The sequence below is a fragment of the Coregonus lavaretus genome (genome assembly GCF_964263955.1).
Source record: "Coregonus lavaretus genome assembly, chromosome: 19".
NCBI lineage: Eukaryota > Metazoa > Chordata > Actinopteri > Salmoniformes > Salmonidae > Coregonus > Coregonus lavaretus.
The window spans coordinates 22,526,265-22,544,350 of record NC_140006.1 but is presented as its reverse complement, the minus strand read 5'-3'; the positions used below and the strand labels follow the sequence as shown (position 1 = coordinate 22,544,350).

Here is an 18,086-nt window from a genome sequence, read left to right as displayed (position 1 = left end):
GTCCCAGCTGCCTTGAGATCATTGACAAGATCCTCCCGTGTAGTTCTGGGCTGATTCCTCACCGTTCTCATGATCATTGCAACTCCACGAGGTGAGATCTTGCTTGGAGCCCCAGGCCGAGGGAGATTGACAGTTCTTTTGTGTTTCTTCCATTTGCGAATAATCGCACCAACTGTTGTCACCTTCTCACCAAGCTGCTTGGCAATGGTCTTGTAGCCCATTCCAGCTTTGTGTAGGTCTACAATCTTGTCCCTGACATCCTTGGAGAGCTCTTTGGTCTTGGCCATGGTGGAGAGTTTGGAATCTGATTGATTGATTGCTTCTGTGGACAGGTCTTTTATACAGGTAACAAACTGAGATTAGGAGCACTCCCTTTAAGAGTGTGCTCCTAATCTCAGCTCATTACCTGTATAAAAGACACCTGGGAGCCAGAAATCTTTCTGATTGAGACGGGGTCAAATACTTATTTCCCTCATTAAAATGCAAATCAATTTATAACATTTTTGACATGCGTTTTTTCTGGATTTTTTGTTGTTGTTATTCTGACTCTCACTGTTCAAATAAACCTACCATTAAAATTATAGACTGATCATTTCTTTGTCAGTGGGCAAACGTACAAAATCAGCAGGGGATCAAATACTTTTTTCCCCTCACTGTACACAGACGGGGAATTCTCCTTGCCTCTTCAGAAAGTTGCAGGAAATATGAATCACTGATGCATTGTGTTCATGTCTTATGATAAACATCGGCAAATTGATAAACGTTCAATACATTTAGTTGACTCCCTATTAAGTTCAATACATTTTTGAATACTGTTGAATTCCGTTTTATTGTCTGGATTGCGTCTGCGTTCTCCATATCGCCCTACTAACAAAAATATTTGTATAAACATACAGTACATACAGTGGGGAGAACAAGTATTTTGATACACTGCCGATTTTGCAGGTTTTCCTACTTACAAAGCATGTAGAGGTCTGTCATTTTTATCATAGGTACACTTCAACTGTGAGAGACGGAATCTAAAACAAATATCCAGAAAATCACATTGTATGATTTTTAAGTAATTAATTTGCATTTTATTGCATGACATAAGTATTTGATCACCTACCAACCAGTAAGAATTCCGGCTCACACAGACCTGTTAGTTTTTCTTTAAGAAGCCCTCCTGTTCCCTACTCATTACCTGTATTAACTGCACCTGTTTGAACTCGTTACCTGTATAAAAGACACCTGTCCACACACTCAATCAAACAGACTCCAACCTCTCCACAATGGCCAAGACCAGAGAGCTGTGTAAGGACATCAGGGATAAAATTGTAGACCTGCACAAGGCTGGGATGGGCTACAGGACAATAGGCAAGCAGCTTGGTGAGAAGGCAACAACTGTTGGCGCAATTATTAGAAAATGGAAGAAGTTCAAGATGACGGTCAATCACCCTCGGTCTGGGGCTCCATGCAAGATCTCACCTCGTGGGGCATCAATGATCATGAGGAAGGTGAGGGATCAGCCCAGAACTACACGGCAGGACCTGGTCAATGACCTGAAGAGAGCTGGGACCACAGTCTCAAAGAAAACCATTAGTAACACACTACGCCGTCATGGATTAAAATCCTGCAGTGCACGCAAGGTCCCCCTGCTCAAGCCAGCGCATGTCCAGGCCCGTCTGAAGTTTGCCAATGACCATCTGGATGATCCAGAGGAGGAATGGGAGAAGGTCATGTGGTCTGATGAGACAAAAATAGAGCTTTTTGGTCTAAACTCCACTCGCCGTGTTTGGAGGAAGAAGAAGGATGAGTACAACCCCAAGAACACCATCCCAACCGTGAAGCATGGAGGTGGAAACATCATTCTTTGGGGATGCTTTTCTGCAAAGGGGACAGGATGACTGCACCGTATTGAGGGGAGGATGGATGGGGCCATGTATTGCGAGATCTTGGCCAACAACCACCTTCCCTCAGTAAGAGCATTGAAGATGGGTCGTGGCTGGGTCTTCCAGCATGACAACGACCCGAAACACACAGCCAGGGCAACTAAGGAGTGGCTCCGTAAGAAGCATCTCAAGGTCCTGGAGTGGCCTAGCCAGTCTCCAGACCTGACCCCAATAGAACATCTTTGGAGGGAGCTGAAAGTCCGTATTGCCCAGCGACAGCCCCGAAACCTGAAGGATCTGGAGAAGGTCTGTATGGAGGAGTGGGCCAAAATCCCTGCTGCAGTGTGTGCAAAACTGGTCAAGACCTTCAGGAAACGTATGATCTCTGTAATTGCAAACAAAGGTTTCTGTACCAAATATTAAGTTCTGCTTTTCTGATGTATCAAATACTTATGTCATGCAATAAAATGCAAATTAATTACTTAAAAATCATACAATGTGATTTTCTGGATTTTTGCTTTAGATTCCGTCTCTCACAGTTGAAGTGTACCTATGATAAAAATTACAGACCTCTACATGCTTTGTAAGTAGGAAAACCTGCAAAAATCGGCAGTGTATCAAATACTTGTTCTCCCCACTGTATACATAAAGTATCTTCTTCACTTTCTGAAGGGGAGGGGGGACAGCAATTGCCTTTGTGAAATGCAGGTGATTTATTGCCATCCTATAAATAAATGCCTTGGCATTTGGTTCAGCTGTCTGGCACATTTTTCATTTGAGTCATTTCGCAGACGCTCTTATCCAGAGCGACTTACAGGAGCAAGCAGAGTTAAGTGCCTTGCTCAACGGCACATCGATAGATGTTTCACCTAGTTGGCTCGGGGATTCGTACCAGCGACCTTTCGGTTACTGGCCCAATGCTCTTAACTGCTAGGCACATTCACATCAGCTAAGAAGACATCCTCTAGAGATCTCAATGGAGATTATGTACTGGTTATGTCGCAATGGAGAGTTGGTACTGTAGCGAGAGGGAGAACATAACCAGATGCGCTCTGCTCATAGGTCAGGGTTAGTCACAGTCTGTATGCTCTGGAGGGGTATTTCCTTAGATATATACTGAACAAAAATATAAATGCAACATGTAAAGTGTTGGTCCCATTACACAGGTGCACCTTGTGCTGGGGACAATAAAAGGCCACTTTAAAATGTGCAGTTTTGTCACACAACACAATGCCACAGATGTCTCAAGTTTTGAAGGAGCGTGCAATTGGTATGGACTGCACGAATGTCCAACAGAGCTGTTGCCAGAGAATTGAATGTTCATTTCTCTACCATAAGCCGCCTCTAACGTCGTTTTAGAGAATTTGGCCATACGTCCAACTGGCCTCACAACCAAAGACCACGTGTTACCACGCCAGCCCAGGACCTCCACATCCGGCTTCTTCACCTGCGGGATCGTCTGAGACCAGCCACCCGGAGAGCTGAAGAAACTGAGGAGTATTTCTGTCTGTAATAAAGCCCTTTTGTGGGGAAAAACTCATTCCGATTGGATGGGCCTGGCTCACCAGTGGATGGGCCTGGTTCCCAAGTGGGTGGGCCCCTGCCCAGTCGTGAAATCCATAGATTAGGGCCTAATGAATTTATTTCAAATGACTGATTTCCTTTATGAACTGTAACTCAGTAAAATAGTTGAAATTGTTGCGTTTATATTTTGGTTCAGTATAATATCATAAATAAATTAATAGATCAGAAATAAAGACATTCAAATTTAGGAACCAACCTATCTAATGACTAAGTGTTGTCTGATACTGAAATATGCTTTGTTCACATCTACCCCTCTCCATTTCCCACTTAGATCACAATATGCAAGGAATATCTACTGGCCCGTAGAACATTCTAATCTAGGACATAATTATGAGAACCTTCCATTTTATGAGCATAACATACAGTGCATTCGGAAAGTATTCAGACCCCTTGACTTTTTCCACTTTGTTGTGTTACAGCCTTATTCTAAAATGGATTTAAACAAAAAAACAATCCTCATCAATCTACACACAATACCCCATAATGGCAAAGCGATAAAAAACAGAAATACCTTATTTACCTAAGTATTCAGACCCTTTGCTATGAGACTTGAAATTGAGCTCAGGTGCATTCTGTTTCCATTGATCATCCTTGAGATGTTTCTACAACTTGATTAGAGTCCACCTGTGGTAAATTCAATTGATTGGACATGATTTGGAAAGGCACACACACCTGTCTATATAAGGTCCCACAGTTGACAGTGCATGTTAGAGCAAAAACCAAGCCATGAGGTCGAAGGAATTGTCTGTAGAGCTCCGAGACAGGATTGTATCGAGGCACAGACCTGGGAAGGGTACCAAAAAATGTCTTCAGCATTGAAAATGGAAGAAGTTTGGAACCACCAAGACTCTTCCTAGAGCTGGCCGCCCGGCCAAACTGAGCAATCGGGGGAGAAAGGCCTTGGTCAGGGAGGTGACCAAGAACCCAATGGTCACTCTAATAGAGCTCCAGAGTTCCTCTGTGGAGATGGGAGAACCTTCCAGAAGGACACCCATCTCTGCAGCACTCCACCAATCAGGCCTTTATGGTAGAGTGGCCAGACGGAAGCCACTCCTCAGTAAAAGAAACACGACAGCCCACTTGGAGTTTGCCAAAAGGCACCTAAAGACTCTCAGACCATGAGAAACAAGACTCTCTGGTCTGATGAAACCGAGATTGAACTCTTTGGCCTGAATGCCAAGCGTCACATCTGGAGGTAACCTGGCACCATCCCTACGGTGACGCATGGTGGTGGCTGCATCATGCTGTGGGGATGTTTTTCAGCGGCAGGGACTGGGAGACTAGTCAGGATCGAGGGAAAGATGAACGGAGCAAAGTACAGAGAGATCCTTGATGAAAACCTGCTCCAGAGCGCTCAGGACCTCAGACTGGGACGAAGGTTCATCTTCCAACAGGACAACGACCCTAAGCACACAGCCAAGACAACGCAGGAGTGGCTTGGGGAGAAGTCTCTAAATGTCCTTGAGTGGCCCAGCCAGAACATCTCTGGAGAGACCTGAAAATCGCTGTGCAGCGATGCTCCCCATCCAACCTGACATAGATTGAGAGGATCTGCAGAGTAGAATGGGAGAAACTCCCCAAATACAGGTGTGCCAAGGTTGTAGCATCATACCCAAGAGGACTCGAGGCTGTAATCGCTGCCAAAAGTGTGTCAACAAAGTAGTGCGTAAAGGGTCTGAATACTCATGTAAATGTAATCGTATTTTAAAATACATTTACAAAAATTTATAAAAACCTGTTTTTGCTTCGTCATTATGGGGTATTGTGTGCAGATTGTTGAGGAAAAAAAGTGATTTAAACCATTTTAGAATAAGACTAACGTAACAAAATGTGGAAAAAGTCAAGGGGTCTGAATATTTTCAGACATTGGTTTTCTAATGGTATCAGGTATTTTTTAGATATTTTGTGTTAAAATAAAGAAAATAATACATACCTCATTTGCACATGATACATTAATAAATTAACTAAGGGGTGGAACAGGGCTGCAACCACCAACAACTTGCTTTGTCTAGGCCTACCTGCCCTCACCTGCCCTGTCTAGACTGCCTCATTAATTACTGTTGTTGTCACGTTGTGTTGCATAATTCAACATGTCAATAGCAGGATACCCACTAATTAAAAATCAACAAGCTTGGCTCTAGATTACAACTATCTATACATACTTTACATTGTTTGGGAGATCAGACATAATATCACTATAATCTGAGTGTAACATTTTCGGAAGTTGTTTCATTTCAGTGCATCTAATTTGTAAACGTTTCAAATGTATTAAATGATTACTTTTTTCAATAACAAATGTTGTTATCCTTCTTCTCTTTCTTGTGATATAAGTGTCGAGACGATGCGTTAAATCCCAGACCAAGCTTTAGCATTCTTATACATGCAAAGGAAAGACAATGTATTCTCCATTGAGCCCATTTCAGCCATTACCGGGGTGTGTTTTAACAGGTCATTACAAACATTTCCGTGGTCGTAACGTTAACGGGGGAAAAAAAGACAGGCACAAGCAAGAGTATGAAAGAGTCGCAGGAGTAAAATGAAAGCAATCAAGCCAGGTGAATGGTGTTTCCTCCGACACATTGGTGCGGCTGGCTTCCGGGTTAAGCGGGCGGGTGTTAAGAAGCGCGGTTTAGCGGGTCAAGTTTTGGAGGACGCATGACTCGACCTTCACCTCCTGAGCCAGTTGGGGAGTTGCAGCGATGAGACGAGATCCAAATTGGGGAGAAAAAGGGGGTAAAATAAAAATAAAAACAGCAAGGCATGCCACCGCAAGGCGCTACAGAGGTTGGTGAATACGGCCGAGCTCCCTGCCATCCAGAACCTCCATTCTAGGCGGTGCAGACGAAGGCCCACAACATTTTAAAAGACTTCAGCCACCCAAGCCAAGGTTCAGAGTTTTCCCTTGTAGTGGGGCAGCTAGTGTCCAGGCCCTACCGGTAAACAATGACTGGGGCCAGGAGTTTCTCCTGATCTGAGTCACACAGTCTGGAAAAACTCCTGGCTCTACCAGTCTTACATGACTGTAACCCTGAGTTTTCCATGGTCAGGACATGCTATCCCTAGTCAAGAAAAACTCAGGGCCCTATTAATCATGACATGTGAAGAAAGGCTAGTTAGCCAGCAGCAGTAGTGACAGCTGTGTCTGTGGCAGGAACAGAGGAATGGAGATGGATGGAAGGATTAGGGTTAATACTGTCCATCTCTCCCTCCTTGACACTGCTAGGTGTCTTAATCCCATTGGTCTGATCTAACACATCCAACTCAGAGAGGGAGCCGACACATCGTAGTACTTGTTCAGACTTATCATGTGATTTGTTGTCAAAGATTCTAATCCCCTGTGTCGGCTGTCGGGCCAGTGAGCCCGTTTGACACTCACTTTGCATCTCTCACTGTGGACAGAATCTTCCAGAACGCTAAAGTCTTAACCTAGATATTCTAAGATCTATCAGACAGAACTAGCCCAGGACCAGCACGCAATGTATCCAACCACTGTGGGGTCGTTTGAATAACACCTCAAACTGTCATTTTTAAACAGTGATCTATCAGAAAAAGATGGGAAGGAAATATAAACTTTTTCCAGACATATTTTTTTCTTACAAAGATGCTGATGAAAGATACTGGTTGATGAATACAGTCATACCGTCAATGACTTTCTGCATTCAAACTGTATTGCAGAGGGACTCTATTGTCATACAACCTTCCATCTGGGTATGCCATATAGCACCAGATGTTGAAGTCCAAGTTCACTGAACACAGTATTACTGTAAGCATTGTTTGTCCTTACTGTATTGCTAAATTATCTAACATGAGAGTACACTACAATAAACCCCAATGTAATAACATAACTCCAGATAAAAGTCATAAATGCACAGAACACTATGCGAACCCCTCTTCATGCGTACTCAATGCCCCACTTCACCATGAGAGCAGTCAAGACAACTTGTTCTGAATGTAAAATGCCTGTTTTGAATAAACTGCTACCTACAACATTGAAAAACCACTCACCTGAACAAGCCCCACCATGGAAAAAGCAGGGTCTACAGAGAACAGTCTAATGCAAATAGACCCAGTAGAAAATGAAAAACAAAGAGAGGATGTTTGTCTGTACCTGTGTGGATGGAGGGTACTGCTGTCACCGATTCTCCTGTCCGGGATGCTCTGCTGGGTGGTGGAAGTGTGCCTGCCTGACTGCCTGTGTGTGTGTGTGTCTCTGCCTGAGCGTTAATATGCACGCGCTTCAGTTCTCTAAACGTGCAGCGTTTCCCTTGAGCAAAACCGTGACTGAGTGTGTGTGTGCCTGGAGGAGCGTGTGTGTGTGTGCACGTGCCTGTGCTGATCTGCGGGCCGAGTGCGGAGCTCAGCATAAAAGCGGATCTTGCTCGGCCCTGTGCTTACTGCAGGCTCGCACCAGTGATTACTAAACTGTTGTACTTATGTCCCAAGGGCATGGCCCGGCCACTATGACAGGTGTAAACACACACACACCCCTCCATACTACACACACACACTGCCATCAGCCCTTCCCAATCCACTACCTCCCCCAGTCACACTCAGCTACTGGCCAGTCACAACAGGGGGAGAGGCTGGAGGCTTCTATAACCCATTCACCATTAATGAACCAGCCAGTAAGAACACAGCTCGTAAACAATTGTGTAAGCATCAATACGAGTGAATGGGATAGATGCTCTTCAATGAATTTTGAATCACATAGTATCACAGCCCGTTTAGTCTTTTTAGGACCAATGCCCCCCTTTTTAACAGAGGCATAGCATGTCCTCGGAGTAAAAAAAGCAATGTGACCATCAAACGGTTTAAAAATAGCCTGGGTCGCATACAATTCAAACCACGTCTTAGGGGGGAGTGTTGCTGATCTAGGATCCTTTTAGATTATAATGAATACGATTATATGTACAGGGGGGACCTGATTCTAGATCAGCACTCAGATGCTTTATGAATGAGGTGAGATAGAGGTGTAGGGGTTAGGTAGAGGTGAGGTTGGAGGGGTGAGGTAGAGGTGAGGTTGGAGGGGTGAGGGAGATATAGTAGTTACTGTACCTTCTGTTGTTTGGAAAACAGACCCAGACAGCTGTGCAGGGCAGAGCTGGTCTCCCTGGAGAGGTCACTGGTCTCCCTGGCCTTCAGCAGAAGAGGAGCAGCCAACGCTGGAACACAGAGGGAGAGGAAAGAGTTAGGACCATAGAGATATACAGTCAACACTATACTGTTCTATCTAATTCTGTGGTTATGCATGTCACACCACCTGATAGTTACACACATTACAGAAACGGTCATTTTAACCAAAGGTTAATCATATCCCAAACTCTTAATTGAATAGTGATCCTTCCTGAGGCGTGTTCTATAGTATTTACAGGGTTAATTCATGCCAATATCAGTAAAAGGGACAATGTGATTGAATGACAGGATAATTACATTGACTTTAACATGTGGTCTGATTGTGTTCAGATCTGGCTGACCACTTCAGGAGGTTGTCAGTGATGCATTCTGTGCGGATTTCTCCTCAGTCTGGACGCAATCAGGCTACCAAAAGCACATACAGTGGGCGACGTCATCAGCACTCCTCCCACAAGTGTCCAGAAAACTTGTGTTTTGGGACCAAGAGGCATCATTTCATTATAACGTTGGAGGAAATAAGTTCCTAGAGTGTGAGGAACGTGTTTGCTGGCATCATAATATTTAGAAGAAAATAAAAATAGTTTGGCTAGAGTTATGTTAACCCATTTGCAATCCCTTTAGCATTGCTTGCTAGCTAAATACAGAGGTTAACTGACTAGTTAGCTACTGCCATCAGTTGTTGTTGTTGTTGTTGTTATTATCATATTTTGCCTATTCCACCATTTGTAGAATGCATCCTGGCATTTGAATATAGCTGGGGAAAAGGGAATACGGACACACTGTGGACACCAGGGGCACAATTCTCACTTGGGACATGTCCCCCCCACAATCTGAAATTGCATTTTTGTCCCCCCCAGTTTTATCATTGGAATGTGATACAAAACGACGCAACGGTGTGCTTTAGGACGATGTGGACGCCTCCGAGCGGTAGGGTAGGCTGTTTGGAGTGTTTATCCGACTGGATAAAAAATAAATGTATGCCCCCCCCACTTCTAAAACCAAAGTTGCACCCCTGGTGGACACGGTAGACACATTTAAATGTAGGTGTAGATGCATGGAGCATTCGGAATTCCATGATCAGAATACTAAAGCTGCATAAAAACTGTCCAAGTCTAAACACAGCCATAGACAGACAGACAGTAAATGAGAGACTGGCAGAAGCTGTGAAGGAACAGTTAGAACATGAATGGGAGATCAGTAATTCACTCGTATTGATGCTTACACAATTGTTTACGTGCTGTGTTCTTAAAAAAAAAAATATATCTTACTGTTGTTCTCCTCATTCTTCACCATGGACAGAAAAATAGACACTTGAGTCTCCAATTTCTGCTGACAGGCTTCAGCAGCCTGCAAAGAGCAAGAGAGACACTTCACCTTGTGTAAGTACACACTAGCCGCACACAGCTTTGATAGGATGCTATTCACTTTTCTTGGCACACTGAACCTTGTATTCAACACTATACTTGACAGTGGCCGGAATTCAACAATGAAAATGTAGGACCTGGGCACTGTGATTTACTTTTACAGATGACTGATGCTTGAGCCGTCATCCGTGGCATTTACAGCCAACGCGATCTCCATAAACATCAGGGAAATTGCCTTTAAAAGTCTATTGTAGTGCGGTTGTTAATCTGTGTTGGTTTGAATCCCGGTCTGATTATGTGTGTGTGTGGCATTGGGTGGAAAATATGCTGCTGGTGGAAAATAATTTAGCTGACCTGGAGGGAGTCTGTTAGGTCCCCCAGTGTATCTTCATCCCCCTCCTCATCCTCAGTGGTCTGCTCCTGGGTAGAGTAACAGCTGCTGTAGGACGTATGCTCCTCCAGGGCATCCAGCCATCTCTGCAAGCACACACACAAATAATCACACCAAAAACTAGGTCTATGTGTTGTAAACTATGAAGTGCAGTGTCCCAAACCACATATTATCTATACTAGCAGAACTTCACTTTTCTTATAGCCTCTGGATCAGTCTTAGATGACACCTTAAAGTGATGGAGACTGTGATCAAAGCACCGGAGGCTGAAGAAGCACTTGTCCCATGCTTTTACCTGGAGGAACATGAATCAAATTCCGTGAAACATAAAAAAATAGTCAGTACAGATATGATGACAATAGGTATTTCTAATATCAACATAATGTGATAAATATGCATTGCAAGAATGGAGGTGTTGGGTTTTGGAGGGTAGGCCTGTAAGTGACAGTAAAGGGTTAACTGTCTTTTGTGCTGTCCACATCTCAATGTGGGGTAAAGCATTGAGAACACAGCACCCTGGCCTGGTGCCTACCTACCCTGCAGTGAGCTTTCATCAGAGCCTTAGCGCCTTGCTTCCGGACATTCGCCACGGCATCAGCTCTAGAAACAAACACAGACAGAGAGATGAAGATATCAAGAGCTTTTCACTGTACTACCTCAAGCTCTTCAGGGGATAAGAGGAGGAGCAAGGTGCTGTGTTGTGTATGCAATAGGGAGGGGGGAGCGAGAGAGGGAGGTAGAGAGGGAGAGAGAGAGGAGGAGGAGGGGGAAGAAGGTTGGAGGACTCACTGTCTAGGGTACCAGGACAGGACCCCATCTTGAATGACCACCCAATGAGAACGCCATCCCAGGAACCTGGAACTCTGTATAGGACAGGGCCAAAGACAGCATCACTATATTTTACTAAAGGATGTCAGTTCAGAGGTTTCAGAGTGACACTAAACACCGCTGGTCTATACTGTACTAATTTTACAGTAGGTACTGTATGAAACCATTCAATTACATTCAAGAGTGTACAGTATATTTCAGAATATATAAATATTTGTTGTGAATAAATCATAAGAATACCTTCCATAGGAGGCCTTCAAACTTCTGCACACCACTAATTGTATCCTTAAGGGAAGAAAAAACATTGATGTTTCATGAGTCATGATTTCATTGAAAACTAGAGCACTGGACCAATGCTTTTAACAGTATCAGCGAGCGTTCCTCTCGCACCTCACCTTGTCATGACTGCCCTCCAGAATTTGCTTAATCTCCTCACTGCAGGCCAGGTCAAACACCGTTTGGTCTGCAACAGAACCAAGCCATTTATCAGACCATTATCAATAACCTATTTCTAAAGATCTAATTTAACTGTACTGTATATAAGAATATGATATATGTGTGTAAATAGTATTTTTGTTGTCTCTTGGTGTCTTTACAATCTATAAAACTCTTACTTTATTTTTTTTGAATTTAATGTAATTTCTTTTGTTGTTCATGTCTATAACTGTTCTGTACTTTGTCATGTATTTGTATGTTTTATGTGGACACCAGGAAGAGTAGATACTGCATGTGAAGTAGCTAATGAGGATCCTAATAAACTAAACTAAACCTCCTGCCAGCTGACAGGGATGGAGGCAGTGAATACACCACATAGGATGTTCCCAAATGGCAACCTATACCCTATATAGTGAACTACTTTGGATCAGGGCCCATAGAGATAGGGAATAGGGTGCCATTAGGGACGCAGATATAGACACCAGCTAAATAGGCTTATAGTTTGTTTGCAAATGTGGTAATCTAAATCTATACACCTCTGTTTTACACATTATGAAACTTAAGTGATGATGATTTTCAACTACATCCAGGCTCTATCAAATGTAATATCCATGCTAAAACAAAGTCACAACCCCACTTACCAAAAATATATATATGCTATACAAAGTATGTGCATGGTGAGGATAGGTGAATTATGGTTGACCCAAAATCCTGTGTGTTTTTATTTCATCAGTGGACATATCAGCAGGGAAACATACCACTCTTGTTCTTCATGCTGGAGCTAGCTCCACACTTGAGCAGCTTTCCAACACACTGCTTCTGCCCCCTGTAGGCAGCACAGTGTAAAGGCGTGTTCCCCTGCAGGTCTCTACAGTCGATGTCAGGAGGCCGCTTCCTGCTGAGCTGAAAAAGGTCACGTCTAAAGTGAATTAATTAAGCACATGGTGTCTTAACATTCACATAACATGCATGCACAACAACTGTAAGTCAAATATGCATGTAAGCAATCAATATAGCTATGTGCAAACTAAATTTGTATAAAACCAAACAAGTTTTTGTGGTCTTGGATCCTCAATGGAAGGACTAGGTTGACCTCTTCAATTACGAGGTCAGTAACCAAGCTGATGACAATAACATGAAAGCTCAAGTCATGTATAAGGCGCTTAATCATCAAGAAGACCATTTGGGCAGTCAGCCCAAAGCCAGGCCTCTGCTCTACCCCATTCTGAGGTTCAGAGGCTTTGCCCCAAATGGCACCCTATTCCTATATAGTGCATTACTTTTGACCCGAGTCCTATGGGCCAGATAGAGCTCTGGACAAAAGTAGTACACCATTTAGGGAATTGGGTGCCATTTGGAAGGTAACCAGAGGTTCAGTGGAGGGTCAGAGATGATCAGATGCTGACCAGCTCAGACAGGCTGAAGATGTCTCCCTCTCTGGCCGCCTCCAGAAGTTTCTCCTCTTGTCTCCTCTCAGCTCTTCTCTCTGCAGCTGCACAACATTAAACAGGGCTTGTGAACCAGGGTAGTGTTCAGTAGGGCATACTGTAGCAAAACGTTATGCAAAGGAAACTTGTAAATGTTTGACCTACTGAACACAATCTAGTGCAGCGATAAAGAGTCCATCAATCATTCCTCTAATGCAGGGGTGTCAAACGTCCGGCCCGCATCAGGCCCGCAAACGGGTTTAATCCGGCCCGCGAGATGATTTTGTAAAGTATAAAAATGCGCTGCAATTTTTCAATAAAATAAACTGCTGTTCCAATTGCATCCACTGGATGGCGCAATAGCAATTGTGTTAAGCAAGCAAACTGTTTATACCGGGGCAGAGCAAGTACGTCAAGCACGTGCAGCCAGTCCGGATGAGCTACTTTGTTTTGCCCGCGATATTTATTACGGCTTCTACTTTTAACATTATGTGCTTTGGCACCCTCATTGCCCCAATATGTCTCTGTCAAAAAAGAGAAAAGTGGACGCAGAGTGCAGAGTGTTCCAAGAAAAATGGTCATCCTCCTATTTATTCACGGAATTCAATGGGAAAGCTGTATGTTTGGTGTGTTCACAGCATGTTGCAGTGCTGAAGGAATATAACCTTCGTCGCCACTATGTGAGTCTTCATGCCGACAAATATGACAACTTTCAAGGACAGCGGAGAAGAGAGAAGGTGAATGAACTGTTGGCGGGTCTGAAGAAACAGCAGTCTGTGTTTACTCACAGCCGAGACATCAGTGACGCTGCAGTGAAAGCTAGCTAACTCATTGCTAATGAAATCGCAGTGGCTTCAAAACCATTTAGTGAGGGTGAATTTGTAAAAACATGCATGATGAAGGCAGCGGAGTTTGTGTGCCCTGAAAAGCGTCAGGCTTTTGTAAATATTAGCCTGACAAGAAACATAGTTGCAGACAGGATTTCCGATCTTTCAGTGGATTTGGACAGCCAGTTGAAGCAAAAAGTAAAGTCATTTATTGCGTTTTCGGTTGCAATTGATGAAAGCACGGACATTACAGATGTTGCACAACTGGCCATTTTCATCCACGGAGTTGATGACACATTGACCGTCACCGAGGAGTTCGTGGAGTTGGTGCCGGTGACAGATACAACGACAGCAGCTGATATTTTCACCGCACTCGTCGACGCGCTGGACAGGGTCGGAGTGGACTGGTCCCGCGCTGTCAGCCTGGCTACAGATGGTGCGCCCTCAATGATCGGGAAAAAAGCAGGCGTTGTGACAAAGTTCAGAGAGAAAGTGCAATCTGCAAATGGAGGACGTGATTTTTTGACTTTTCACTATTTTGCACCAGGAGGCTTTGTGTTGCAAGTCATTAAAGATGGCTAACGTCATGAAGGTGGTCATCCAAACTGTTAATTTCATCCGATCCAGAATCACCGTCAGTTTGACAGCCTTCTCAGAGAGAAAGACCACATCTATGGCCTGCCATACCACACTGAGGTAAGATGGTTAAGCCGAGGTGCTGTGCTGAGGCGTTTCTTTGATTTCCGAGAAGAAATGGAACAGTTCATGGAAGAAAAGGAGTGTTAGAATTTCATTCCGCAGAATGGATGCAGGACCTTGCATTTATGGTGGATGTTACAGAGCACCTGAATAACTTGAACAAACAGCTGCAAGGGCGCAACAAAGTTGTCACGCAGTATTATGACAGCATACGTTCTTTCAAGTTGAAGCTGTCATTGTGGGAGACGCAACTCGCCGGTGGTGATGCAGCTCACTTCCCCTGTATGAAAAATGTGTGCGCGACCCAACATGTGGCAGACATGAAGCGGTTCAAAGATAAAATAACGGGACTGTTACGGGAGTTTGAGCAACGCTTTCAGATTTTTGGTGAACTGGAGAAAGACTTCAACGTTTTTTTGCTCGCCATTCACAGTGAATCCCTCTGATCTGCCCGTCAGCATCCAACTTGAAATAATAGACTTGCAGTGTGACTCGGATTTGAAGGGCAAATTTGCCGCAGCTGGCTTGAACACATTTTATCAGAATCTCTTGCCAGGTTACCCCAACTTGACAGCCCTCACTGCAAAACTGTTGTGCATGTTTGGAACCACATATCTTTGTGAGCAAGTTCTCGGTAATGAGCATAAATAAAACAAAGCTGCGCTCAAGGCTCACGCACAAGCACTTGAATCACATCCTGAAGTTGGCTGCCACTCAGGATGTGACGCCTGATATTGATGTGCTGGTGAAAGCTAAAAGATGCCAGGTATCAGGAGTCAAATAAACTATGCAACCCCACTTAAAGTGCTGCATGAGACACCCTGATATAGTTCTGTGATCTGTGATATACTTCTGTGAATCACTGAGGCATTGTGTGTTCTTTGTCCTCAGAACTTTCAAATAACTTGGTGTTTTATGATTAATAGTGATGTTGTGCTTTTGGACACACTGTCCTCAGGCTCCAGCTTTATGTTTATATGTTTTTATGTTGATGTGCTATTGTTTTTAATTGATTTTATTTTATTTGTATATTTAACCTATTCTTGACTCTGTGGTTCTTGCACTTGTTTGGGGAACAGGATTTCATTATTTTTATCTACATTTCTGCCTGAGAAATGACACCCTGATATAGTTCTGTGATCTGTGAAACAGTTCTGTTAATCACTGAGGCATTGTGTGTTCTTTTTCTTTAGAATTTTCAAATAAACTTGAGGTGTTTTATGATTAATAGTGATGTTGTGCTTGTACTATTTTGGACACACTGTCCTCAGGCTCCAGCTTTATGTTTTATGTTGATCATATTAAAACAAAGAAAACAATCTGAAGTTGTTGTTTTTAAGTTATATATATACCATGATTTTACCGGTCCGGCCCACTTGGGAATAGATTTTCCTCCATGTGGCCCCTGAGCTAAAATGAGTTTGACACCCCTGCTCTAATGTAACCCATAATCACAACCTACCCTCCAGCATGGTGTTAATTTCATCATCCTCTGTGACAGCTTTAGGGATCTGTGCTTTCCCGTTGATGATAGTGGCACTGGCATCGTATCGCAGCAGCAACAGAACTACCTCCTGTAATAGAAAATAGGATTACATTCTCCATAGAAATGCACCACTAAGTAGCTGTGCACACTGCACACCTGAACATACATGATCTTGTACACACATGTATTTCTGTAAAAAGCCCATGAAAAGATGTAATGTTTACCTTTCTTCCCGTTAAGGCAGCTTTGTGTAGAGGCGTGTCGCCCATGTTATTCTGTAAATTCACATCAGCACCAGCCTAACACACACACACACACACACACATTTTAGGAGAATAAACTAGGTCAAACATACATAATATAGTCTGTATTATTCTCACCTTGAGCAATTCCTCTGCAACATCTTTGTGTCCAAAGTAGCAGGCCAGATGTAGAGGTGTCCAACCTGCACTGGTCTTGGTCTTACCTGGGCCATCACACCAGGCAATCACTTAACTGTAGTCTGATTACCAGAACAGCAACAGGCTTCTCAACATAAAATGATGGTACATTAGACTCCATTGAGTTAAAGGGTACCTCTGCAATTTATGTTGAGTCTGAGATCTTGCTCAATCCGTAGCTGCAGAAGACACTGGATGAGAGACAGGCTTCCAGTCTTGGCATAGTGGAGTAACTGCTCCTCAGGGTCTGACAGGTCCATCACTGAAACTCATAACTTCTTTATTGAGAAAAAATATATTTACTATGTGGATGTCTCACCTAGCTATCGTAATAAATGCACTTAGAAAATGTAAGTCGCGCTGGAGCGTCTGCTAACTGACTAAAATGTAAAAATGTACAACTACAATTAAACAACAATACATGTCTCAATAATTACAGATTGACACTTATTACATCTGCATCAATGTTAGAATTTGTGCTATAACTTTAAATTAGCCTTAATCATGAATATAAATCAACACATTTCTGTGTAGCGCCAGATCCGCTCGCCTCACCAGGACTGTATTCATTACTGAAACCGTTTACTGTTTAAGAACCAAACGGAAGCAAACGGAACGAAACCTACCTGAATCTGTCCAATAGAAACTCTCGTTTTCGATGCTAAACATTTTCCGTTTGGAGTAAACATTTTCTGTTGCAAAACGTTTTGCAACAGAAAAGGCGTAATGAATACAACCCTGGACAAACTGGTATTGCTAGATTCACAACATGTAACATGTGCGAAAATGTTTACAAGCACCGACATTCGCTTCAAGTGAACCTCGAGCAATAAAACATATTCAGCATTGATATTCGGGACATTTGCCTATGTTCCCGCGCCTGAAATTAACATTTGCCACATGATTTGGTGGTTGCAAGAGTACAGAAAGGTTTAGGCAAGTTTTCGTGTAGTTTCTGGTAGGCTACACAAGACGGTATTGCTTCTAAACCTTGGTAATTAAATTAATTAGCAGTCCAGATATTATAACTCACATACGTTCCGCAGTAAACAACGTCCACTATATTAAAGGTTGTGTTGACATTCAGACATTGACAGTGCATAATGGTGAATTTGGATATGGATGTCAGCTGACAAGGACTGGAACGTGAACTGTGGACCCACGTGACCAATTTAAACGGCTCAAAATTTAACATCAATCTAAGAAACAATATATGTTTTAAAAGATGTTTAAATCAGATTTCAAAATCACAGGGAATGAAGAAAAGTAATTGAATGGAACAGGCTGTTGCTTATTTGAACATGTGTAGTTCTTATATTGTACACAAGATGGAAGTATTGCAATTAACCATGTCCCCAGATTTGTAGGCTATGTAGTACTATTTATTATTTAGTAATTAGGCTATTAGACTAGAAAAAAATAGATAATTCCTTTGTGCTGTGCAATGACATATACATTTTCACCCCCATACTAGAACACAAACACAAGCTTACCTGGGGGAAAAATAGTAAATAAATGCCAACTCTACAGGGACATTGACCTGCATATTCTACCTTAATCACCAGAACTTCAGGCTGTCACCCTCCTCTAATGGAAGCTAG

At 43.1% G+C, this 18,086-nt stretch overlaps 1 protein-coding gene across 1 annotated transcript in view; it reads right to left on the bottom strand.

Annotated features, from left to right (window-relative positions):
• Positions 1–17,592, bottom strand: part of LOC311146682 (oxysterol-binding protein-related protein 1-like) — a 43,454-nt gene extending 25,862 nt beyond the window's left edge. The window contains exons 1-15 of the mRNA XM_084183213.1: positions 17,519–17,592; positions 16,622–16,747; positions 16,426–16,511; positions 16,270–16,344; positions 16,022–16,133; positions 13,013–13,098; positions 12,365–12,509; positions 11,567–11,634; positions 11,412–11,456; positions 11,133–11,206; positions 10,880–10,943; positions 10,537–10,638; positions 10,307–10,429; positions 9,857–9,935; positions 8,511–8,617 (exon numbers count right to left, since the gene is read on the bottom strand). Coding sequence (XP_084039339.1) covers positions 8,511–8,617; positions 9,857–9,935; positions 10,307–10,429; positions 10,537–10,638; positions 10,880–10,943; positions 11,133–11,206; positions 11,412–11,456; positions 11,567–11,634; positions 12,365–12,509; positions 13,013–13,098; positions 16,022–16,133; positions 16,270–16,344; positions 16,426–16,511; positions 16,622–16,745 — 1,290 coding nt within the window. The 5' untranslated portion in view covers positions 16,746–16,747; positions 17,519–17,592. The remainder of the gene's footprint in view (positions 1–8,510; positions 8,618–9,856; positions 9,936–10,306; positions 10,430–10,536; positions 10,639–10,879; positions 10,944–11,132; positions 11,207–11,411; positions 11,457–11,566; positions 11,635–12,364; positions 12,510–13,012; positions 13,099–16,021; positions 16,134–16,269; positions 16,345–16,425; positions 16,512–16,621; positions 16,748–17,518) is intronic.
• Between the last annotated feature and the right edge of the window lie 494 nt (positions 17,593–18,086).